The sequence below is a fragment of the Lathamus discolor genome, chromosome 2 (genome assembly GCF_037157495.1).
Source record: "Lathamus discolor isolate bLatDis1 chromosome 2, bLatDis1.hap1, whole genome shotgun sequence".
Taxonomy (NCBI): Eukaryota; Metazoa; Chordata; class Aves; order Psittaciformes; family Psittacidae; genus Lathamus; species Lathamus discolor.
The window spans coordinates 11,752,329-11,776,646 of record NC_088885.1 but is presented as its reverse complement, the minus strand read 5'-3'; the positions used below and the strand labels follow the sequence as shown (position 1 = coordinate 11,776,646).

The following is a 24,318-nucleotide window of genomic DNA, read 5'->3' as shown; positions in this document are numbered from 1 at the left end:
AATGCCAAGCCTACATAGGACACTTAATCAATCTTATCAACCTAGTTCCAGAGAAGAACAGCTTAATTTAGTTTAAAGCCTTTTCACACCGAGCAGATCAGAAATACATACTGTTACAGACACGTTGAGTTATGCTGGGGTAAATTCACTGACGAATTTCTTCTTGTTGACAAACCCTAACTGCCTCTGGGGTTTCAAGCGTTCGTGTTACACTTCTCATTGCACATCACTTCTCTGGCTTAAACCACGACATCAACAAACCTGACGTGTAGAAGATTTGCTCTACTTCTGCATTCAGGCCATCTGACACGCAACACTCTACACTGAGCTAGAAGCACGTTTCCACCCATCAAACAGCAGTTTGCCCAGGAACTAGATGTTGCAGCAAAATAATCCTTAAATCTACTTTGTATAAATACGAAGGGTTTAGTCCAGCCGCCTGTATCCTGCATGCTAAGAAAACAGGCAGCCAAGAAAGCCAAGAGCATCCTGGCCTGTGTCAGCACCAGTGTGTCACCAGAGCCAGGGCAGCGATCATTCCTCTGTGCTGGGCGCTGGTGAGGCTACACCTTGAATCCTGTGTTCAGTTCTAGGCCTCTCACTACAAGAGAGACCTTGTGGTGCTGGAGCGGGGACAGAGAAGGGCAACGGAGCTGGTGCAGGGCCTGGAGCACAGGTGTGATGGGGAACGGGTGAGGGACCTGGGGGGGTTAGTCTGGAGAAGGCTCAGGGGGGACCTTATCACTCCCTACAACTGCCTGACAGGAGGATGGAGCCAGGCAGGGGCTGCTCTCTGCTCCCAAGGAACAAGGGATGGGACAAGAGAAAACGGCTGCACCAGCGGAGGTTTAGATGGAGATGAGGAACAATTCCTTCACCAGTGGGTGCTCAGGCGTTGGAACAGGCTGCCCAGGGCAGCGCTGGAGTCACCGTCCCTGCAAGTGTTCACACACCGTGTAGATGAGGCCCTCAGTGACACGGGTTAGTGGTGGCCTTGGCAGCGCTGGGCCCTGGCTGGACTTGGTGACCTGAAAGGTCTGTTCCCTCCTGGCTGACCGATCCCAGGCAAGCGCGAGGCTGCGCACCTTCCGACGGCCTCCGCCTCACAGCTGAGCAGCGCCCCGCCCTCAGCTCAGGGCGGCAAAACCGGGAGGCGGTGCCTGCGGGAGGCCCACCCCCCCCCCCCGGCGCCTGCGCACCGTTCCGACCCGGGACCGTTTTAACGCCGTCGCCGGTTGTGGCGGGGTTCGGGGGTGTTGGCTGGCGGCGCGTGCGCGGTGTGTTGTCTTGCGCATCTTTTGGCCGCGCTTTGGGAGGCGTGCGGCGATGCTGCGCGGCGGGCTGCGGAGGAGCCTGTGTTCCGCGGTAGCCGGCGGCAGTACCGCGCCGCGCCGCCTCAGAGCTCTGAGCGCTGCCTTCTCTAGCAACGGCGGCGGGGCGCGGAGCGGCGGCGCTCCCCCGGCAGGTAGCGGTGCCGCGCCCTCCTCCTCAGTCTCCCTTGCGTCCCTTTGCCCGTTACATCCCACTGGGGCTCTGAGGCGGTGCTGCGGGGCTCGGAGCCGGTTTGCTGGTGGGGGGGGGGGGGGGGGGCGACGGGACGTGGAGCACCTGAGGGAGGGTCGGTCTGGTTGCAGCCCCCCGCACTGTGGGCCGTCCGTGGAGTCTTGCGAAGGGGTGTCGGCGCTGGGGCGAGGAGCGGGTGGTGAGCAGGGTCGTTCGTGGGTGTAGCTCCCTTTCGGGCTGCGGGGTTGAGGTGAGTGCAGCCGCCGCTGGACTTTGCGCTGCGTTGGGACGTGTGGGGCAAGGAGTGAAATGGGCAATGGGGGAAGCTGGCGGATGCCTGCTGTCCCGTTCTAGGTCTGGTGTTTCAAAGGTTACAACACTCCTGACTGCATGCAGTTCTGCGTTGGTTTGAATGAAGAAAAATAAAACCGAGCTGCAAGCAAGTCATTTTCCTCTGGCTTTCAGCTCTCTTGTTACTTAACAGCACAGGAAAATTGCACTGGTATGAAATTGCCTTGGTTTCATTAGAATCGGAGGAAGTTTAGAGTTACCTTTCTTAAGATGTGCATGCCAAGTGCATCCGTAATTGAAGTGTAACTGTTGATAGTGAGTTGATCCATAGCAATGATGGACTTGAATCCGAACTTAATGCATGTATGAACTAAAAGAAATACCGGTTGTGCAATCAGAGTAGAGACAATAGGCTTAAGGATGAGATGTCCTCTGGAACTGGGTGTAATTGGAATGGAATCTATTCACTGTTAATTTGTAATTGTGCAAAAATCATAGAATGGTTTGGTTGGAAGGGATTGTCAAGGTCATCTAGTTCCCATCCACTACCATAAGCAGGATACTTTCATCTCTTTTTGGTGCCCTCTTCTATCACTTAAAAGTATGAAGTTGTGGTGCTTTTTTTTTGGGGGGGAGGGGGGAATAGAAAACTAAAATTAATCTATGCTTTATTAATGATCTCTCTGTTGATCATTTACTCTCATTATGTTAGACCAACCTTGGAACAACCTGCTGAGCTTAACTGAAGTTTAAACCGTATTGGGAGTGAAGTGGATCTATTTACTCTTCATTAAAGTTGTAAATAAAAGATTCATATGATTGTAGTTTGCAGTAAGTTCAAGCATCATAGAAATCAAGTGTTTGCAACCAAGGTATAGTTAGAGGTGGGAAAGTAGAATTTTTTCTTTGAATCATCAAGATATTGGAGTAATTAAAAGAAAAATATGAGAAAGTGTGAGTTCACTTTTTAGAGAAGTTAAGCTATTGAGCCAGAATGCCAACAGAAAACAGGCTGCAGGAAAAGTTTAAGTTAAGGTATGTGGCGGGGGGGACAACCTGGGGATGCTTCTGGCCAAGAAGTCCTCAATTCTGATCTCTTTGCTTCTTTTTGTTCTGCAGTATGGGGTTGGTAGCACTCTGGTACTTGGGATCAGAGTACTGGAACTGCTGTTTCTCTCATGGTCAACAAGCCTTTAATTGTAGTTGTTTCAGCCAGTTAGTGTCTTGCTGGAATGCAAATCTAGGTCCTAAATATTTTATTTTCTGAATATCTGCTCTTTTAATTTGAAGAGACTAACAGTACTCAAGACTTTTTTTCCCCTCAGATTTTCAGATGCAAGCTTTGGATCTCTCCTCTTCCCTGCATTTCTTCATCATTGTGCACATGGGTGTTATTTGTTGGTATTAAGCAATTCACAGTGGTCTGTTTGTCTCTGAAACAACAATTGTACTCCCCTGTTCTGTTCTGACTATAGAAGATTTCTAATCCTTGAGTGGAGTGTTAGATGTTACCACAGTGTGAGTGATACAATAATTGGTAAGGATTCTTCAGTCTTAGTTATGCATAAATGCATATTTATAGGCAAATTTTAATACTTTTTAGGTTTCCTTGAGGAATATCTTCTATGTATTATTGCAACTTAGCCACAGGTAGAGAATCTTATGGCTCTTCAAAGTTGCTCTTCTGGTAGTGTATCTGTGAGAAACAGAAATAACAGTAAGTGCTGGCTTAGGAGGAAAGTAGTTCAGCTGTTGAGTAAGGAGCACAGCTTTAAAAGATCTAGAAAGAATAGAGGAAGATGGACCCTTTCCTTTTTGTTACCTAAAATGTTTTATTGTTTTAGGGGAGTGTGCTCTCAGTAAAGCTGTTGCCTTATTTTCTGTAAACGATAATGCCACTGTGTGGCAGATAGTATGCTCAGTTCCTTAACAAACATAGGGTTAAGTGTTTTCTCAGCTATAGCCAACCTGATAAAATTCAGGTTACACTGGAGGATATGTGGTGTTTACCTGGCACTGGCACAACCTACAAACCAGCACCTGTCAAGTCCCTCTGGAGTGATTGGTAATAATGGAGGAAAATTACTTGAAGAAAGGGTTGAAAGTGTTCTCACAGCAATCAGTGCAGTAAATAAAAACATCTTAACCGAGTCCTGAATTCCCAATACTGCTTCATATTGCCATAGATTTTAAATTGTATGCTTTCCTCTCCACTTCCTTCTTATCATATATACAGTAAGGTAGGAGGGAGAGTTATGGGGGTGAGTGACGGTTGGCTCGGGACGGGTGGAGGGAGTGTGGAGCAGGTGACACAGGTGTTGACTGCTGCGTGATTCAGGTGATGCACTGCACTACCCTGCATGCTTTGAGGGACTTTTTTCTTCCTTGCTCTGTAAGGAAATCTGTGCTTCAATGACTGTTTTCTGTGTTTCTCTCCCTTCTGCCCCAACGTTTTGAATCTTTCTCTTACCTGGTCAAACACGAAAAAGAGATCATAGAATCATAGGCAGGGACACTTCCACTAGGCCTGGTTGCTCCAAGCCCTGTCCAACTGGCCTTGAACACTGCCAGGGATGGGGCAGCCACAGCTTCTCTGGGCACACTGTGCCAGTACCTCATCACCTTCATAATGAAGAATTTCTTCCTAATGTCTATTCTGAATCTGCCCTCTGTCGGTTTAACATGACTTAATATTGTGTAACTTTTGTGGTGTTATTGGCCAGGTGCCTTTTTTGTGAGTATGGTGTGAGACCATGTTCTAAATAGTAGTTTAGAAATCTGTGGGAATTACCATCTACACAGTGTGGTAAGGTGTCTCCAGCCTGCACTTAAAGACACTGAGTTAGCTGAGGGTATCCCAAGGTCACCTGAGAGATAGGTGGCAAATCTGTGGTCTAGACTGTGAGATTACTTGCTCTGTCTGTGATGCTTATTGCAACTGCTGTTGTTTCTTAGAGGTAGTCAGGTTGGGAAGGGTGAAAGCATTGTCATTTCCTAACAGTTATCTTGCATAAGATAGAATAAGTATCTTGGTTCATATACTCTACCTTATTTTGTGTATGTGATGTGAGTGCAAAGACCTACACAGGTCAGAACACTTTGTGAGGATACTGTGCTTCACACTGGTCTACTACCTGTTAGTTTCAGTTTGTGTCATTCTGGTGTTGCTTGCTATGCTTTTATTGGATCTTTCTTCAGATTAGTCTTTAAAAGCTGTATAAGTGTCTGTGGAAGGCCCTTGTGAAAATTGTAGAATTGGTAGGTATTCTGCAATGTTAAGTACAAGGCTTTCCAACTTTGAAAGGTTTATTCGTGTAATATACTCTGAACAGCTTACCTGTGCAGAAAGCTTTATTATCCTTTATTTGGGGATGGAGATGGGGGAGGATGATGGGTGAGTGTCATAAAAGCACTGTTTCAATTACCAATGAGAAACAATCTTAAAGGGGGGGAAAAAATCAAGTCTTAGTCACTGTTTTCTGTTTCTTGTCAGGTGCTAGTAATGTAAAGCCATTGGATGGTGTGAAAATTCTTGATTTAACAAGGTTTGTGTTTTGTCTGTAATTTAGAGTAGTCTTTAGATGCAAATACTGTGATAGGAAAAATTAAGGAAATGATATCTTTTTTCCTATTGTTACAGGGTGCTTGCAGGGCCTTTTGCCACAATGAATTTAGGAGATCTAGGGGCTGAAGTCATCAAAGTGGAAAGACCGGGTAAGAGTCTTATTTCTGTATTTTAGATATAAGAAGACTATGGGGTAGCTTAATTACCCTACATAATAAGAATTTGGGATAGGTTTGCTTATACATGTATGATCTGTTTGCTTTAAGCTTAACACTGTGCTCTGTGTATGTGTGTTTTGATCAGAAGTAGCTTGTGTGTACATTTAGAAGAGTGAGAAGGTTGAAGCTGTAAGGTCAGGTAACTTTTTCAGTTATTAATATATAAAACAGTACTGAGTCACCACTTAAAATGCCTTATGCCATCACTCAAAACTAAATTGATTTTGTTTGAGTTGTTTGGACTTTTCTTACATTTTAAATTTGCATGTGGTTGGGCATGCTTAGGTGTGTGGTGATTTTTGTGAAGTGTTGAGAGGATTAAAATGGTTTCAACTGTAGTGTTTGATACATAACATTTGTTAAACTAGTAAAACCTTGCAGCAATTAGTTACGTAAGAATTATGGGTAAGGTGTTCTTTCTGTTTTCAGCTTCATGATTAAAGAGAAGAAAGGCCTTTTCCAACCTAATAGATTCTGTTGAGCATTTAAAATATGTATGCTGTTTGTTAGCAGTGCTTTTATGTAGTGTTACACAGATCTAGTGGGACTAGCAAGAGTTTGACTGGTGGACTCTAAGATGACTTTTTCTTGAGAAGGATTCTGATATACATGGCATCTTAGGGTGCATTAGAAAGGGTGTGGTTAGTAGGTCAAGAGAGGTTCTCCTCCCCCTCTACTCAGCCTTGGTGAGGCCGCATCTGGAATATTGCGTCCAGTTCTGGGCCCCTCTGTTCAAGAAGGACAGGGAATTGCTTGAAGGAGTCCAGCGCAGAGCCACAAAGATGATTAAGGGAGTGGAACATCTCCCTTATGAGGAGAGGCTGAGGGAGCTGGGTCTCTTTAGCTTGGAGAAGAGGAGACTGAGGGGTGACCTCATCAATGTTTACAAATATGTAAAGGGTAGGTGTCAGGATGATGGAGCTAGGCTTTTTTCAGTGATATCCAGTGATAGGACAAGGGGCAATGGGTGTAAACTGGAACATAGGAAATTCCACGTTAACATCAGGAAGAACTTCTTTACTGTAAGAGTGACAGAGCACTGGAACAGGTTGCCCAGGGGGGTTGTGGAGTCTCCTACACTGGAGATATTCAAGGCCCGCCTGGACAAGTTCCTGTGTGATGTACTGTAGGTTACCCTGCTCTTGCAGGGGGGTTGGACTAGATGATCTTTTTAGGTCCCTTCCAACCCTTGGGATTCTGTGATTCTGTGATTCTGTGATACTGCTAGAGTTTCAGGTAACGAAATGAACGGAGTTGTTTTCTGCATGAGGTAGTTGTATCTTTGAAGTCCAGGATCTAATAATTCCTGCATAGGTGGAATTAATTGGAAAAGGGAGGTTTCTGAATGTGCATGAAAATTCTCATGCTAGTGCCTAAAGTGAGATTAATGAGCTTTGGGTGTGTGTTGTCAGATGCAGAAACTTGTGTAGCTCTTTCTGAGTCTCATTGGATTCTGTATTAAGATTCATAAATAGTATTTATTGTATTTTCTGTAGTTTTAGCTTAACTAAATGGTTTTCTTGTTCCCCTCAGCACATGCATTTCTTACCTCAGAGTTGCTGTGGATTGGGTAATGATAAAAAATGCTTTCATCTTGTGAAGTAGCTACACTTCTTAATTTGTAAGACTATACAAGAATAACAACAAATTGCAAGGCATTCAACTCCTTTTTAGAAACATTCCCTGGATTTGGCTTTGTTTTATGCATCATTATGCATTTGTGCAGCTGCTATGGCATAATTACATGCCTCATTATGTCATGTATTTTTTTCCTCGTTTAAATTTCCATGTTTTTAAGTTTCTTTTTGTGGTATTCATTTTGAAGGGAGCTGGTGAAGATAATTGCACACTTGAGATAATAAAACAGATTACATTCCCTTATTTTAAATAGCAAAAACGGAATGTTTGAACATTTAACAAAACATAGAATGTCTAACCAAAGTTTTGTCCTTGTTGCTTCAAATATTTTCACTTTTCTGATAGGGCAGAACCTGCATCCATTTTGTACTATTCAGATTAGACTGCGGTCTTATTTCAAGTATCCAGGTAGTAGGAATGGAGTGATTAAGTATGAAGTAACAGTTTTGGGGACTTGCATTCCAGCTCATAGTTTGGTTTTGCGATTGCAGATGAGGGGCAGCTGGAGAATTTTGAATTTCATACATTTTAGAATGCATGTCATCAACTTTTTCTGTGAGAGACTGTCCACATCACAAGGGTGTTAATACTTGAGGGATAGTAGCCAGATTAATGTCCTACATGGAAAGTATTACTGAAATGTTTTTTTTTTCAAATGGCTTGAAGTGGTAACATGTTTTCCTGCTTGAACCAAATAGTTCTTTGAGATACTGAACACTACAAGACTTGATAAGGAGTTTATGTGTGCATAACTTCTGCCACATTTGATTTTTAAATGGCTGTAGACTTTGTGTTATCAGAGCCATTATCATGTAGCATACTATCTTCTGTAAGACTGGTCTTTCAGCTTGTTTCTGCGTCTATGCTAGTATCAGTCTTCTTTGTTGCCTTGCTACTGGAAGCTTTCACTCAGGTGATGTTAAGTAGATAAAAGTCTAGATACTGAAATAGAGATAGGGATGTGCATGCTTGCTAGCACTTGGGATGATGATCATATTGGAATTTAAATTTAGCTTTAATTCTAATAGATGTCCAGCCTTTGTGATAATTAACAAAGATTTAAAATTGGAAATTAAGCATGAATGATACAACGATGTCAGTGTCTGCAGCAGCTTTAATGCCATCTTGCTTTGTAAGGTGGGAGCATTTCTGGAAGGACTGGAGGTGGGGGATTGCACCAGCAATAGAATTTGCTTCTTGTTGGTGTTAGGCAGCATGCAGCTTAACAAGTTGGTGCTGATCAGTGGTATCTTTATGCTGTGTCTTGAGTGTTTCAGGAACAGCTTATTGACCATGCGCACTGTGTGACTTGGTGCCGGGCAAAAGCTTCAACTAAATTCTTCCAGATTGCCTAAAATTATGGTGTTGTATCTCTGCTTTAAGTTATAAAAAAAAGAAGCAAACAAAAAACCCCCCAAACCTTCATTTCCTGTGTGCCCCCCCCAAACCAAACCTCCAAACCCAACCCACAAAAAAACGAAAAACCTGCAAGTACATTAGTGGTATGGGACTACATATTATTATTTTAAAGCCTACTAGTAATCCCAGCACTAGCAACCACTGTGTCAGCTTTGCTTAATTACCTTCACTTTTAGGGTTTGTTTTTTTTAAATGTAAAAATCCTAAAATCTATGTGTTAAACTGATTTTTGTCCTGCTTACTAGATGAAGCTTATGTGGTGCAATATGACATTGGGAGAAAACTTCTTATTTGTTGGCAGTGTGATACTGACCAACTAAGAAAATGTGATGATATTTCTTTCAGGAGCTGGTGATGATACCAGAGCCTGGGGCCCACCTTTTATCGGAACTGAAAGTGTTTATTTTCTCAGTGTCAATAGAAATAAAAAGGTAAGTGGAGAGCAGTATTGAACATAAGCCTATGCTTTCTTTAATTACAACTGAAGATGTAACACTTCTCCATATATAATGGAGTGATAGCTAGATTGGCCTTAAGTTGTGATGAGTCAATTTCAGAAGAAAACCAATCAGTTGGGAACATAAAAGGCTGAAAACCTCTGGTATGCTGCTATAGTCAGCTGAGGCAAACTCGGAAAGCAGGAGTGGTCCTGCCGGTCCTCAGATACTGGTGCAAACTGACTGAAAATGAGCCTTGCTGCAGGTAAGGGTTATCTTACTTAAAAGATCCATCTTTTTCAGGTCCATCAGCTCAGATGACCTGTGTCAGCTGCAGCTGGAGGAGTGTAGGCATCATGCCACAGTTGGGTTGGCTTAAGGGTAGCTTCTGAAACTTGAGGATTAAGATGAAGCATCATGACATGCCTGAGCTGTTTAATGGCTTTTTGCAATTGAAAGAAATGTTTCTGCTATCCCCATGTGTCCTTGCAGTAGTAGGTGCTGTGCAAACATACAGTGAACAGACTGCACATCTGTCAGACTTGTTTTGGTGCTTGTCTGATCCATTGGTGACACAGTTCAGCTTGATTTACCAGCAGATTGTTTTCTTGGTGGGGGAGGTAGTGTGTATGTTGAAATTTACTTATTTGATTTAGCTGTAATGTGAAACTTGACTGTTGGTAATGTTTAGAAGAGGCTGATAATTACCAGAAGGGCTTTCACATAAATTACTATTGTATTTTTTTTTTTATCCCCAGAGTATAGCTATCAACCTGAAGGATTCAAAAGGAGCAAAGCTAATCAGAGAGGTAGGTTTTGATATCAAGCTCTGCCTGTTTTGTATTGTTTTGATCCTGAGTAATAAAGAATAAACTTCGCATTTCAAGTGTCAGTTTAATACCTGATAATTAAAACCAGGTATGTGTGCAGTAATTTGTTAAATTACAATATATAGCCTCTGTACTCTCTGCTTTTGGACTTGATGTTCAGTTTAATTTCTAATGATTTGAGATACAAAATTTACATGAAAATGCCGTCAGAAGCTTCAAATGAAATACTGTGAGGAAAAGGTCTAACAGCCTAGTGCTTTCCTTTTACTGTTACTGTATTTGATCTTGCTGTACTACATGATTAGAAAGATTCAAGCTGGACTGATCTGATGGCATCAGCGAGCAGCTTCCAAAGAGGAGACATTGGGCTCCAGTGTTTGCAGGTTTTAGAATGTCCCAGTGTCCTCATGACTTCAGTTGCTGTGCATCTGTCTGAGAAATACTGTCTTGTAGGCCAGGCTTAGAGTCTGGGTGTTTTTTCAGTATTTGAGTTCAGAATGCAAGGTCTTCTAAGGGGGATCTGTTTTTTCCATTAAAAAAAAAAAAAACCTAAAAAAATCACATTTCACATTCTGTGAAACCTTTGTTATTTTTCTTATTTATTGAGAAACATAAGGTCTGTTACTTGCTAGTGGTGTGTTTTTAGCCCTGCAGTGCTAACACATCAAAGAAGGTGAGCTGGCTTCTATATGCTCATTCTGTTAAGCTTCTATTAAGCTGGCTGTTTCAGTATCAGTTCAAATCACTTTTTCACAGTGAGACTGTATGTGTCCTGAAATAAGTGTAACTTGCCTAGTAGCGTTTTTTGTTGGGAATATTGCATGAAAATGAAATAGATGAAGGATTCTGATACTTTTGACCTTTTTTTCTACCCTGTCAGCTGTATTTAAGATGCTTTATATGGAAGTACTTCAGATTTATAAGCCAAGGATTCTGCGATGCTTTTTCTCTTTGCAGAACAGAACCATTTATTATTGATTTGATAGGAAGCTGTACGCCTATCTTCTAAAGGTTTTGGAAACAAACACTGTTCAGAATAAATTTGTATGGTATGAGCCAGATATGTTTTTGAATAAACTAGTCACATTCTAAATAAGAACTTCTAAAATTCTTTGCCTTGCTTAAGAAGACTAGCTTGTTATTTGACCTTTAAAATTGTGAAAGAAAAGTTTGTATATAAAATGTCCACTGATTCCACATGTGTGGGCTGGAAGTACCCTTTTTCTCATCTCGGTGTTTGTGCAGAAAGATTACGGCTTGATTTAGCTTTTAAATGTATAGCTTCCTGCCTTTAATATGGAGAACCTTTTTATGGATTGTAGAGTTGAATGGCTGATGATTTAAGGATCTGAGATACAACCTTTGTGCTTGAGGCTCAGATACCTGGTTTATTTCAAATCTCACGTAATTCTTCAAGCAGCAAGTTTCTTCTCCCTCATTTGTCATGCGAGAGCAGCATCTTCTCTGTCAGCTCAGTGCCAGGCTTCACAGCCTTTTCCTACTGGTAAGATCTTTTGTACCACTGTAAACCTAGAGCTAGCATGATGCTGAATATAGGATAGCTGGCAGTAAGTGTACAGACAAATGGTTTCAGCAATATTATTCCCTTACAGTTGTATCACTGAAATAGTCAAGAATGTATGAGAATTACTTCATAAGATGTGATGTTATGGGATTGCCAGTGAGAGAATGAACTCTGTTAAATGTTTACCACAGTAACTGTGGCAATGAGATCCTGTGACAAAGTAATTTCTTACAGTAGCTATACTGTAAGAGATTCTATCTATCATGACAGATATGTGTAGAACTAAGCATTGTTCAGCAATGTATCTTACTATGAAAAGTAGTGTTCATGTCGGTAAAGTAACTGATGACAAGAAGAAATACGAGTTTGTGACACCGCTTACTCATACATAAATGTGAGTTGTGTTCTGAGTCTAAGACTTATAATGAAAAGGATTAAAAGTTGTAATTTTTGTTTTTTAAGTTTGCATGGTTAGAACCCATTTTGTTTCCCCCGTCATAAATTCTGTCCAGGTAGAAGAGGGAAAAATCTCAGAATCTAGAATTATATTAAAAATCAAATGAAAAGAAAATCTTCAGGTATATGACAAAAGCATGGCCTTGATAGTATCAGTAGGATCAAGTGAGTTGAAGAAATCTGTTAATCATAAGTCCTGGCTGCTTTTTTTCCTTTGGCACAGCACTACAAAATACTTGTCCAAGGGTCTTCTCTTTCCTAATTACATGACTTCCACAAAATTATCTTTTGGTCTTTTATGTTTATTCTTTGTCATTTGTAGCCCTGCCTTCCTTCCTAGTGCTTTTGCCTTACTGTTGAATGCCTTCCAAATATTTGTATTTCTTCCTGAATGAAAATTATTTTTTTCTCTTTGGTGCTGGAATGTGTGCCAGTCCTGTGCTCTGACTTCCTTCTGTTGTAATGTGGCTCACTATCTGTCTAGAGCATTACTCAGCAGTTATTTTCAGAAGCTCATTTAAATAACCTTGAGGATACCCTTTTCCCGAGTATTTAGCCTTAACTGATTTTCTATTTGTTCATGAAGAACTTGGGAGGGGTCAACTGACAGGGAACTGATGGCACTCCTTCCCTTCCACTGCCTTCAGCTGATAGCTCAGTGTGTCTCATGCATGCTCTCTCACTCAATAAAGCAAGCTGTTGACATCAGTATATATGCACATTCTCCTCTGTGTGGAGTTTTTGTAAAAAATAATATAAAATAACCCACCTCACCTTGTCCCCAAAACCCACGCAAAAATTCCAAAGAGTACTAATAGTTTGCTTTATCAAGTTGATAGCATCATTATTTGTTGTTTGGCTCTAGTGTAGACAAAGCATGAAGAAGAAAGATGCATTTTTGCTCCCTCTTTTTCCTCAAGCTTAGTGCAGGTATAGAGGTGACTATTGTTCTGTAAACTGTTGTCAAGTCTTGCAAAATTGATGTGATGCTGATAATATAATCATAGATTTCTGTAGTCACTTCAGGATTCTGACAGGTGTCTTCCTAGATATGTAGCATCTCTAATATGTAGTTTGTAGAGATGCACAGTCCAACAGGCTAAAAAATATCTCTAGGTTTGTAAGTTCTCTCATGTCAAAGACTGGAGCCATTCTACTTAGCAAGATTTTGAAATGAAGTTGCATGAGAAATTTACTGAACTTGTTGAAGCTCGTTGACAAATCTTATTTGTTTTCTACAGCTTGCAGCAGTGTCTGATGTTTTTGTGGAAAACTACATCCCAGGGAAACTGGCTGAAATAGGGCTAGGTTATGAAGACATTCAAAAGATTGCTCCTCACATAGTGTACTGCTCAATAACAGGTATTTTGATTTCCATTATTTGTTATTATTTCCTTTATTCCAGTCAACTTATTATAAAAGTCATACATGTTGCAATTTTCCAATCTGTTAATCAATGTTCTTTACTGCTCTGAAGCACATCTCTCTTTGGAATTGTGGAGTTCTGTGTTCATCATTGTTTTATGCTACTTTGCTACAGTTTATTGCTTGGTAATTGAAATGGCAGAAGCATTGGGAATGCTGGGAAGAAAGACAAGATATTAGACATATGAATATTGGTAACTGCATGCATGTAAAAATAAGTCTGAAAAAATCATTGAACCCTACAAATAAACACCCTTCGTGATGTCTTGATCAAGCATAAAAATAAAAGGATCTGTGCCTGTAAAGTCTGCTATTAAAGGACAGTTAAAGAAGTTACAGATATTTTAGGCTGGCTTAAAATCTTAGTTACAAATCTGTTATGCCTCTGAATTTCTAAGGAACAAATGGCTTTGGCTTTTTAGTTGCTGAGTTTTGATGTAATTTAATACGAATCAAATAGCTTTCTAGTCTGTTGTGATGTTTTTATCATGTTTGTGTGGCAAATGTCTGAAGAAGACAAGAACAGGAAGGCAGTTGCCTGCAGGGCTTGCTGAGAATGTTTAAATACATTTTGAGGTTGGTCAGTGACTAGTTACCATGATACCACTTTTGTGCATGTATTCTCAACTGGAACTTGTCAAGTGTTTTTTTTGCGTTTTTGTGTAGTTGCTGTACCTGTAAATGATGGAAAAAAAAATAAATAAAAATTGCATCCAAGCTACAATTTGTGAGGTAACTTGGCCTTTTGATTTGGTCAATCTGTTCAATTCATGCTACATGACTGCTTTTGAGTGCTTTTGTATTTTATTGGTAATAGACAAAAACCTGACTCCCAGTGAGGGCCTAAAGAAATGTACTACTTAATTTCACAGAATTGTAGAATTGTTTAGGTGAAAGGACCTCTTGAGACCATCTAGTCTAACCTTTCTGTTCAGGCATGGCCAGATACAGCAGGTTTCCCAGGACTGTGTCTGGCTGGGCTTTGAGTATTTCCACAGCTGCTCTGGTGGACAACCTGTTCCAGTGTCTGATCACCCTCACAGTAATAAAGTTTTCCCACGTACAGGAAAACTTGCCTATTGCTCCTTGTCGTGTCAGTGGATGCTGTTGAGAAGGGTCTGGCTTCTTCTTGCTCATTCTCTCCCACTGGATATTTATATACATTGCTAAGATTCCCCAGAGGTTTCTCTTATTTAGGCTGAAGAGTTTCATCCGTCTTGTCGTCTCAACATGTGTTGAATGCTCCAGTCTCTTATTCATCTTCATGGATCTGTGCCAGACTGGCTCCACACTCTTCCTAATGCACCACAAAATAGTGTTGGCTTCCTTTGCTACAAGAACGAATACTTCTGCATGTTCTCTATAAATGCTGCCTGACTTCTTCTGCTGAGACTAAGTTTTCCTTGCTGGAGCTTTTCCCTCTAGTCTCGGACCTAGGATTCCCGAGGACAGTCTTTCTGGGTAAAAAGCAAGGCAAAGAAGGTGTTAAATACATTGGCTTTCTCCATGTCCATTGTCACCAGTTCCCCTGTCCAATTCTGGTGTAGGTCCATGTCTTCCTTAGTAGTCTTTCTGCAGCAGATTTGCTTGCAGAATCCTTTTTTTGGTTTTGTTTTTCCATCACAAGGCTAGACAAACAAAAAGAGATTGGTGAAGGCATTAAAACATCTCTATGGTATGTACACTGCTTCTTATTATGGGGAAGTCTAGGGAGTTGACATGCTTGAGCTGTTTCCTGCAAGGGATCAATTTCAGGAACTTTGTTAATCTGAATACCTGATATAAAAGGCTTTTTGAACAAATTGGTAAATGAATGTTTGTAAATCACCCATACGAATAAATTCCCTGTCCTTTTCTGAAGCAAACTCTGGAACTAATTGATATTCATGTGTTTTTGCAAGTCATCTCTCTCCCATCTTGCTTGCTATTCATGATGGTCAAGTGCTATTCTTTATCTTCTGGGTTCTTGAATGTGGATACCTATTAAAAATAGTGGGAGGTTGGGTGCATAGATTGTCTGTAAGCAGTGTCTGGGATGATTTAATACTGGGCATTGCAATGTTTTACCCAAGAAATAAGTTCATGTAAGCTGAGGCTTCTGAGTTGGTTGGCTGTTTTTTTGAGAGACTGGTGTAGAAAGCAGGTGACTGCTTTCTGAAAGGCTGTCAAGAAATAGTTGAGTCAGGAGCTATAGAATCATAGAAAAGTTAGGGTTGGAAAGGACCTAAAGATCATCTAGTTCCACCCCCCCTGCCGTGGGCAGGGACATCTCACACTGAACTATGTCACCCAAGGCTCTGTCCAACCTCATCTTGAACACTGCTAGGGATGCAGCATTCGCAGCTTCCTTGGGCAACCCTTTCCAGTGCCTCACCACCCTCATGGTAAAGAACTTCCTCCTTGTATCCAATCTAAACTTCCCCTGTTTAAGTTTTAACCCATTACCCCTTGTCCTATCACCACAGTCCCTAGTGAAGAGTCCCTCCCCAGCATCCCTATAGGCCACTTTCAGATACTGGAAGGCTGCTATGAGGTCTCCACGCAGCCTTCTCTTCTCCAGGCTGAACAGCCCCAGCTTTCTCAGCCTATCCAGTTCCCTGATCATCCTCGTGGCCCTCCTCTGGGCTTGTTCCAACAGTTCCGTGTCCTTTTTATGTTGAGGACACCAAACTGCACACACCATTCCAAGTGAGTTCTCACAAGAACAGAGTAGAGGGGCAGGATCACCTCCTTTGACCCCGCTGGTCATGCTCCTTTTGATGCAGTCCAGGATACGGTTGGCTTTTTGGGCTGCAAGTGCACACTGCCAGCTCATATTCATTTTCTCATCAACCAGCACCCCTAAGTCCTTCCCCACAGGGCTGGCTCTGAATCTCTTCTCTGCCCAACCTGTAAGTGTGTCTGGGATTGCCTCAGCCCAAGTGTAGGACCTTGTACTTGTCATGGTTTAACTTCATGAGGTTGGCATCAGCCCACCTCACAAGTGTGTCGAGGTCCCTCTGGATGGCATCCCTTCCCTCCAGCATATCAACTGGACCACACAACTTGGTGTCATCGGCAAACTTGCTGAGGGTGCACTCAGTCCCACTGTCTGTGTCAGCGATGAAGATGTTGAACAAGACCAGTCCCAACACTGATCCCTGAGGGACACCACTCGTTGCTGGTCTCCAGCTGGACTTTGACCTGTTGACCACAACTCTTTGTGTGCGGCCATCCAGCCGGTTCGTTATCCACCGAGTGGTCCACCTATCAAATTGATGTCTCTCCTATTTAGACACAAGGATGTCGTGTGGGACAGTGTTGAACGCCTTGCACAAGTCCAGGTTGATGACGTCAACTGCTTTACCCTCCCTTGTCCATCAGTTCCGTAGCCCTGTCATAGAACGTGACCAGATCGGTCAGGCAGGATTTCACCTTGGTGAAGCCATTCTGGCTGTCACCAAGCACCTTGTTGTTCTTCATGTGCCTTAGCATGCCTTGCAGGAGAATCTGCTCCAAGATTTTGCCAGGCACAGGGGTGAGACTGACTGGTCTGTAATTCCCCAGGTCACCCTTTTTGCCCTTCCTGAGAATGGGACTTAGGTTGCCCTTTTTCCAGTCGTCAGGAACTTGACCTGACTTCCATGATTTTTCAAATATGATGGCCAGTGGTTTAGCAGCTTTATTTGCCAGCTCTTTCAGGATCTGCAGATGGATTTAATTGGGTCCCATGGACTTGTGGACGTTCAGGTTCTTCAGATGGTCTTGAACCAGATCCTCTCCTACAGTGGGCCTAAGGTCTTCATTCTCACAGTCCCCGCGTCTAAGTTCCAAGACTTGGTTGGTGTGGTCAGAGCATTTGCCAGTGAAGACTGAGGCAAAGAAGTCATTAAGAACTTCAGCCTTCTCCAGATCCAAAGCTATGCTTATGACAATGTAGGTCAGGATTGGTATTGAAGTGTAATGAACTGAGACGCACTGAATCCAGTAGGTTTCTGTGAGCCCAAATGTAGTATTTCAAATAGAAATTGGGGGCATGATGTAAGGTTTTTCGGTAATGCCATAGAAAGTTAAGTGTACGTAAAATTCCTACCTAGAGGTGTGGAAACCGCACACTAAAGAAGATGTAAAGGATCTGCTGGCCTAGAACCTTGAATTAAATTGACTAGTCATCTTCCAAAATGTTGAAAATCATTGAGGCAAATTATCTTGGTTACCACAACCTTTTTGCATCTAAATTGTGGGTTTTCAGCCATCCTTTGGCATCCTGCATACAGGCTGTGCAAGAGATAATGGAAATATGTTGGTTCTCAAGCTCTTTCTGATTGGGGGTTTTGTGGAAGTTAATGAATACACAGTATAACATGAATTATGTTCTGAGGTCTTTGAACAGTGTTGGAATGGTTTATACTGTTTAGCTTGGCCATTTTGGATTATGCTTTTTAAGGTTGTATTTTATGTATCGTAACTGACAGACAAAATTATGTTGGTTGTTAATGAATATCGTGTAGTATGTATTACATCTTAGATGTGTGAATATATACAGACAATTTGGCATAACATTTGATAATAAGTAGCCAAGAAATAAACATGTCCAATGTGTCAGAACTGGAGTGTTTTTCCAACTTTAATTTTTGTTCTTGTTAGTATACATGCTGAAGACATTATAGCTGATTCATTTAATAAATTACCAATAATTACTGGACACTACTTCCCTTATCCATTTACTTAACTCATTAATGAGGCTGGATATCATCTGGAATGTTTTGGGGTTTTATTTTTGGAACTGTATTACCTCTCAAGCTCTAATTTCATAGGTATGGAATGCAATCAATAAACAAGTCATTTGAAGGAATCAGTTTCATCCTCTAGCATAACTTGGATAGCAGCTGTGATCAAGATGTCTGTCTTGGCTTCTTTTTGTCTCATTCAGTTATTGAATGCAAGTATAAATAAATCAAATTGGACGTTAAAACTTTCATAAATTTAGTGATGATCCAAATGAATGGTGCTTTTCTGTCTCTACACTGTACTGTGTCACTTGCGCTGTTCTAGAGAGAGTGTGCTTAAATAGTTGTCATGCTTACCCTTGTCATGGCTGTTACACTTTGGAGGAGGGGTGCCTTCACTTTTTAAAGACTTATATCTTCTCCTTGGCCTGGAGAAGAGAAGGCGGGGTGGGGACCTCATAGCAGCCTTCCAGTAGAAGGGGGCCTGTAAGGATGCTGGGGAGGGGCTCTTCATTAGGGACTGTAGCGATAGAACAGGGGAAGTTTAGATTTGATTTAAAGAGGAAGCTCTTTACTGTGAGGGTGGTGAAGCACTGGAATGAGCTGCCTGAGGAAGTTGTGAATGTTCCATCCCTTGCAGTGTTCAAGGCGAGGTTGGACAGGGCCTTGGGTGACATGGTTTAGTGTGAGGTGTCCCTGCCTGAGGACAGGGGGCTTTGAACTAGATAAAGTCCTTTCCAACCCTAACTGATCTATGATTCTATGATTATATTTGGGACAGTAGTTGTGTAAAGTTATGGTGTTTGCATTTATCTTCAGTCCTCAGAGTTGCTAACAAATTGTCAGCACTAACTGATAGCCTTTTCTTAAATGCTTGTCTTCTAGAACGTTTGTATCACAGTTGCTGGCTAATTCAGCATCCCCTGGCTGCATTTTGCGTTCATGGTTATAGTGCTAGTAGCCACTTTCTGGATATGGATTAGGTTTTTTGCCACATCATTGAGTTGCTTCAATTGCTGAATTAGTCCATGCCTATTGATACTGTTCTTGTGTGCTTGTAGCTTAGGAATTTCTATTTCCTGCTGCTTGATGTTGAGCCAGATAGTGTTGGGCTGTCTTTGGAGTGTACCACATTGGTCATATGGTCATGAATAGTTCATATGTGCCATCTTTAATACAGCTGTATATATTGCATTAAACTTATTTTTCCTTTAGATGGTAGGTAAAATATAAGGTGTTATCACCTTACTTTTTGCTTATTTTCTTTGGCTTCTTTGCTATAAATAGCAATATCGCCCTGAAATGTAGTCTAATCAGTAGCAATGCTACCCGTGTATGTTTCCACCTCGTCTCCCTTTCTATTCACTTCTGATGGCCTACAGGCTAGTATTTCTGCTCTCAATATTCCACATACAATGATGCCTTTGTGCCCTTTTCGTCAGGGCTTGTGCCCTTTTTGTCAGATCTGTTTCTCTTCCTCCTTGGTCTGTATCCTCTTCCTGCTCTTTCCCAGCTATGATTGCCCACCTCATCCAGTTCAGTCTTCCCCTCTCCATTTCGTCACCATACAAGTTTCCCTTACCTGCTTTGGCTTCAGGCTCGCGTTTTCCTACCAGCTTCCTTCTCCAGCTAATTGGGTTCTTCAGAACCTTCATGCTAACCTACTTTTTTTTTCCAGTGTCTCCTTTTCTGCACTGCAGTGCTGGTGGGAATCGAGCAGAGGAGATATCCTCTTTCTATGCCTGGGTTTTATGTGCTATCCTCATGCACAAACCAGTAAATATAAACAAAACCTGGGCTAGAGCGTGCTCAAGTATGTGGAGACAGTGTAAAGACGTCTATCAGAACAAACTCCTGGGATGTATGATACGATAGAGCATGAACTTCATAGACTAAAAATGTTTGGAGACTTTATCCTCGAAGCACTAACTAGTATTTTCTTAAGAATGTATTTCCCAGCTGCTGTGATAACTTAAAGCTGGATTTGAGAATTTTCTATTGGAGAAAAAAACCCCGAACCGCAACAGCATTAGTAAAAATTCATAGCCATGACAAGAAAGGTCTCATTTCTTTTGAGTCTTCACTCTAAAGAACAGAAATTCTTGGGGTTTTAAACAAACAGCTGGAAGTTGTTTTTACTAATCTAACAAAACAAACCTGCTTCCCTCCCTGGTTTTGTGCTTAAGAACAGCAGAAACAGTCTGTGAGAAATCATGACAACATACAGAATTCTCAGCTTAAAGATCAGGAATTGTATCTATTACATGAAATGCTTTTTTGTTAATGCAACATACGTGGAAGTGACTGGTTCAGCTCAAGAGGCATGTACTGTAGCAGAATGTAAAATCTGCAAGACATGCTCCTTAGAAGAAGTGCTACTTTATAACTTACCCAGATTGAGCAGTTTTTCTTAAATACAGGAATAATATATTTGCATGGAATTCTCTTTCTAAACGTTGGACTATTGCAAGTTGTTAGTGATGGCAAAATGAAATAGAGTGTAATTTTTCAGAAAGGCCAGGATCATATGTAGGTGAAGAGGTTAGACATAGGTAAGCCAGATGCTGTCTCCTTTATGGTGTTCTGGAAGTTGTGATTAGCAAACTTGAGTTTCTTATCCAAACAGCTTGGATTGAATGTATCCAGCCCTGAAGTGGCTGTTGCAGGGTTGCGAGTTTTTCCAGGACTTTTCCCAGCGTCCCTGCTGTTCTGGAGTGCTCTTGAGGTCCAAATTGTCTGTTCTCACTCACAAGTTGGCTGTGCTGATGAGAGTAATCTTAGAACTAGTTTAAATATAATGTATTTTGACAGTTTTGTGGTTGAGATGGGTTTAAGTTTTTGAAAATTGGCTGGTTAAAGTAAATCATGTACAGGTCACAAGGGAGTGACCATTTTGTTGCTATGAGTATGGTCTGTGTAGTGCTTCAAATAAGAAAGTTTATTTCTGAACAGGAGGGGGCACTGTTTAAAAGCACAACTTTGCAAATCAAAGCCCTTTTATTTTTCCTCCTTTCCTTAAAGCCTCCAAAGGCGGTATGTTTAGAAGGAACTTTGTAGTTTGTTTGAATGATGAAAACTACTCAGCTTCTCTGCCCCATCCCCTTGCTCTGCTTATTTGAGTGAATTGTGCTTGCTCTTCTCCCATGCACAGGTTTTGCTGCAGATAGTGTTTCTCGGTTTTTTTTTTTTCTTTTCCTTTTCAAGGAAGTAATATTTTATGCCATGAACAGGTTGCTTTGTATATTGATCATGGCTTTACAAAATCTTGTTTCAGTGTTTTTCATTTAATGTCTTAAAATATGGATGTGATGCTTAATTTTCTGCCCTTTAAAGAAATTTTATTCCTGTAAAGACTTTTTGATGCATTTGTGCATGATGGAAATTGAATGTGTAATGGTAATCATAGACAGTCTTAGAAATATTCTTGGTTCAACCAAAGAAACAAGATGAGATTTTTGGACTAGTATTTTTGTTAACTTTGTGTTACTGTAACAGAATAAATTTCTTGAGGATTTGCCATCTTTACTCCAAAGAACTTAGTCTTCATTCTGAAGTTACACATACTTTGTACTAAACTGTTAATTTGTTGGCAAACAGTGTTGTTGTAAAAAGGCAGAAAATAGGTGGAAAGAATGGTAAAAGTTAGATAGAATAAGTGGTTTGTGTCACCTGAGTTTCATGTGGATCTGAATATGGTATTGTATATGTAGCTCTTGTAAAGTCCTTAAGATCTTCAAAAATAATCACTTCTCTTGAGTGATTTTAATGAATCTATGAGAAGGAAAAAGAGTTCTTCACTCTACCCGTATGCATGCAAGTTAATAATAACTCAGAAGAACTAGCATTTGCTACTTCCCAGCAGATCTCTGTTTGTACTGATAATTTGTAGTGGGTTCTCATGAGAAGATGTCATGTTATAATTTTGAGGCATATCCTACTTTGCCTCTCGTGTTTGCACAACAGGAAAGAAAAGCCAACCGCAATGTGTTTTGCCGGGCAAAGGCTAGCCAAAGTGTTCTGCAGATCCTCTGATTTGTGAACTAACTGTGGTAAGATATATGGAATTGCTTTGGACTAGGTACAGTTTGTAAACTCCCTCTTACCAGATGATTCTGGCCTATAGAATTATAGATAACTTGGAGTGTCTGTGTTGTCTTGTCCACTCATTCCCCTGAAGATTGGTGTTCTTGTGGTTTCTAGACAGTTATAATCTGGAATTAGTTACCTGGTACAGATGGGTAGATTACCCGCTAAAGAAATTATAGCTCCTGCTTAAAACAAATTGAGCATATTTCATAATATATTGTCATTTGGCAAAATAATTTCTTGATGCTATAAATTATTTATTAATAAATAAGTAGCAAACTAAATTGTATTCTGAAGCTGGCTTAAGCTGTGGTTGCAGTTCTCACTAAATAACAGCAGCTATAGAAATGGTCTTGGTCATCAAGCTGTTAAAAAGTTATTAAAATGTATGACCCCAAATCACTAAAAGGAATTTTTTTGTTACCCTCGCGAAAAAGCAGAATGACCCTAAAACTAGGCGCAACAAATTAGAAGGGGAAAATTAAAAGGGGTGAATTAAGCCTGCATAGCAAAATGCATAGGCTTGTTGAGCCAAATAGCTGATGCGAGCAGGAGGATGTGCAGAATGAAATGGAAATTAGGAGAACTGAGAATTGAAGGAGTTGAAACAGTCTTTTAAATATATTAAAACTAAGAAAGATTTGGATAATGAGGAGATTAAGCTGGAAACTGCAAAAGAGAGGATTGGTGTCTTGGTGCCAGTCTTCAGTAAAAGATGCTCATAAAGAAATTCTCAACAGATCTGTCGTTTAATAAAAAGAGAAGATACTGCACTGTCAGAGGCTGATACGTCAAAAGAGGCACTGTCAGAACAAACTGGGTGTCACTCTTCACTAGTTCTTCATGTGGTTTAAGAACAAGGAGGCAGGTCTGGAAAACTGTGAACATTATACCTCTCTTAAATAAACATGAAAATCACAGGTTTGCAAGCCTTGAGGTATGAACTTAAGTGCTGACAGTGATTAAAAAAGGCATTTGGAGGGGAAAAAGTATGAAGCTTCTACCTGAGCTTCATTTGATAAAAACAGAGTCTTACAGCACTGGAAAAGAAAACCGATCTTCTCCAGTGTGTTACTTTTTGCATTATGTGGTTGGAAGAAGGATGAGTTAAAGACTTGATTGATAATTTATTTAGATAGCTTGAAGTTGTCTGAATGGGCAGTTAAGACAAGCTAGTAATCAGGGCCTAGAGATAAAATACTCTGAGAACAGTTTCTGGGAAGTCGAGTAGGAGACTCTGGGTTTCTGGAGTCACAAATCATTGTTGGGACAATATAATTACCTATCTATAACAGGGTAATAAACAATGTGATGTGTACTTTGACTGTAGGAAGGTTTTTAGCACTTCTGATTAATGCTTTCCTAGACAAGTTAGGGAAATGTGATGTAAAAAAGTGGTTCAAGAGTGATGAGAAACTCCCTGATAACTAATCTCTCATGTTATATAAAGAGTAGCTCTCGGTCCTGACTGACATGGAAGGCAGTTCCTCAGAACTGATGTTGCTGGATATTTTTCTCAAAGTAGGTGATAGAATAGAATGTGCATGCACCCAGAATCCTTTTATGATCATGAACTACAGGGCATTTGTTGTGTGTTTTAGAGATGAGTGACAGGAGGAATCTGGGGCTGACTCACAGGTGGAAAACATCTTTCCTTACAGCCTTATACTCCCCTTTAAAATGGTTTTTGGCAGTGTGGCTAACTCTCAGAAGAGTCACGGGGAGCTGGCCTCAGAAACTCAGCTCCATTTTTCTTCCCAAAGCCAGGCATTTAAAGCATTCCCAACAGTCCTTGTCTCAACACAGCCCCATGGGCTGTCATATGATGAAGTCCTAGTGTAAAAGCTGCAGTTTATTGGCTTGAGACCTCCATGCAGCTCTGAAGACCACGAAGCTGAAAGGGACTACATTTATACAGCAGGATTAGAATTAAAAATTACCTTGACCAAATTGCTTACACAAATAAAAGAACAAGAATTAAAGGTTGGAGCAAGTACAATGTACTCTGCTTAATCAAAAGTCATAGAATTATAGAATGGTTAGGGATGGAAGGGACCTTAAAGATCATCTAGTTCCAATCCCCCTACTATGGGCTTGTCCAGCTTTCTTGTAGTCCCTTTACGCACTGGAGCTGCTCTAAGGTCTCCCCTTAAGGAGCCTTCTCTTCTCCAGGCTGACCCAGCCCAGCTCTCTCAGCCTGGCTCCAGAGCAGAGCT

At 41.1% G+C, this 24,318-nt stretch overlaps 1 protein-coding gene across 5 annotated transcripts in view; it reads left to right on the top strand.

Annotated features, from left to right (window-relative positions):
- Positions 1–1,211: 1,211 nt before the first annotated feature.
- Positions 1,212–24,318, top strand: part of SUGCT (succinyl-CoA:glutarate-CoA transferase) — a 310,973-nt gene continuing 287,866 nt past the window's right edge. For 2 of the 5 annotated variants that reach the window (XM_065665717.1, XM_065665720.1), the window contains exons 1-6: positions 1,213–1,465; positions 5,288–5,339; positions 5,435–5,508; positions 8,980–9,065; positions 9,830–9,880; positions 13,124–13,244. In XM_065665717.1, coding sequence (XP_065521789.1) covers positions 1,327–1,465; positions 5,288–5,339; positions 5,435–5,508; positions 8,980–9,065; positions 9,830–9,880; positions 13,124–13,244 — 523 coding nt within the window. In that variant the 5' untranslated portion in view covers positions 1,213–1,326. Of the gene's footprint in view, positions 1,466–5,287; positions 5,340–5,434; positions 5,509–8,979; positions 9,066–9,829; positions 9,881–13,123; positions 13,245–24,318 lie in introns of all 5 variants that reach the window. The other 3 variants (XM_065665719.1, XM_065665718.1, XM_065665722.1) reach the window with 3 other exon arrangements.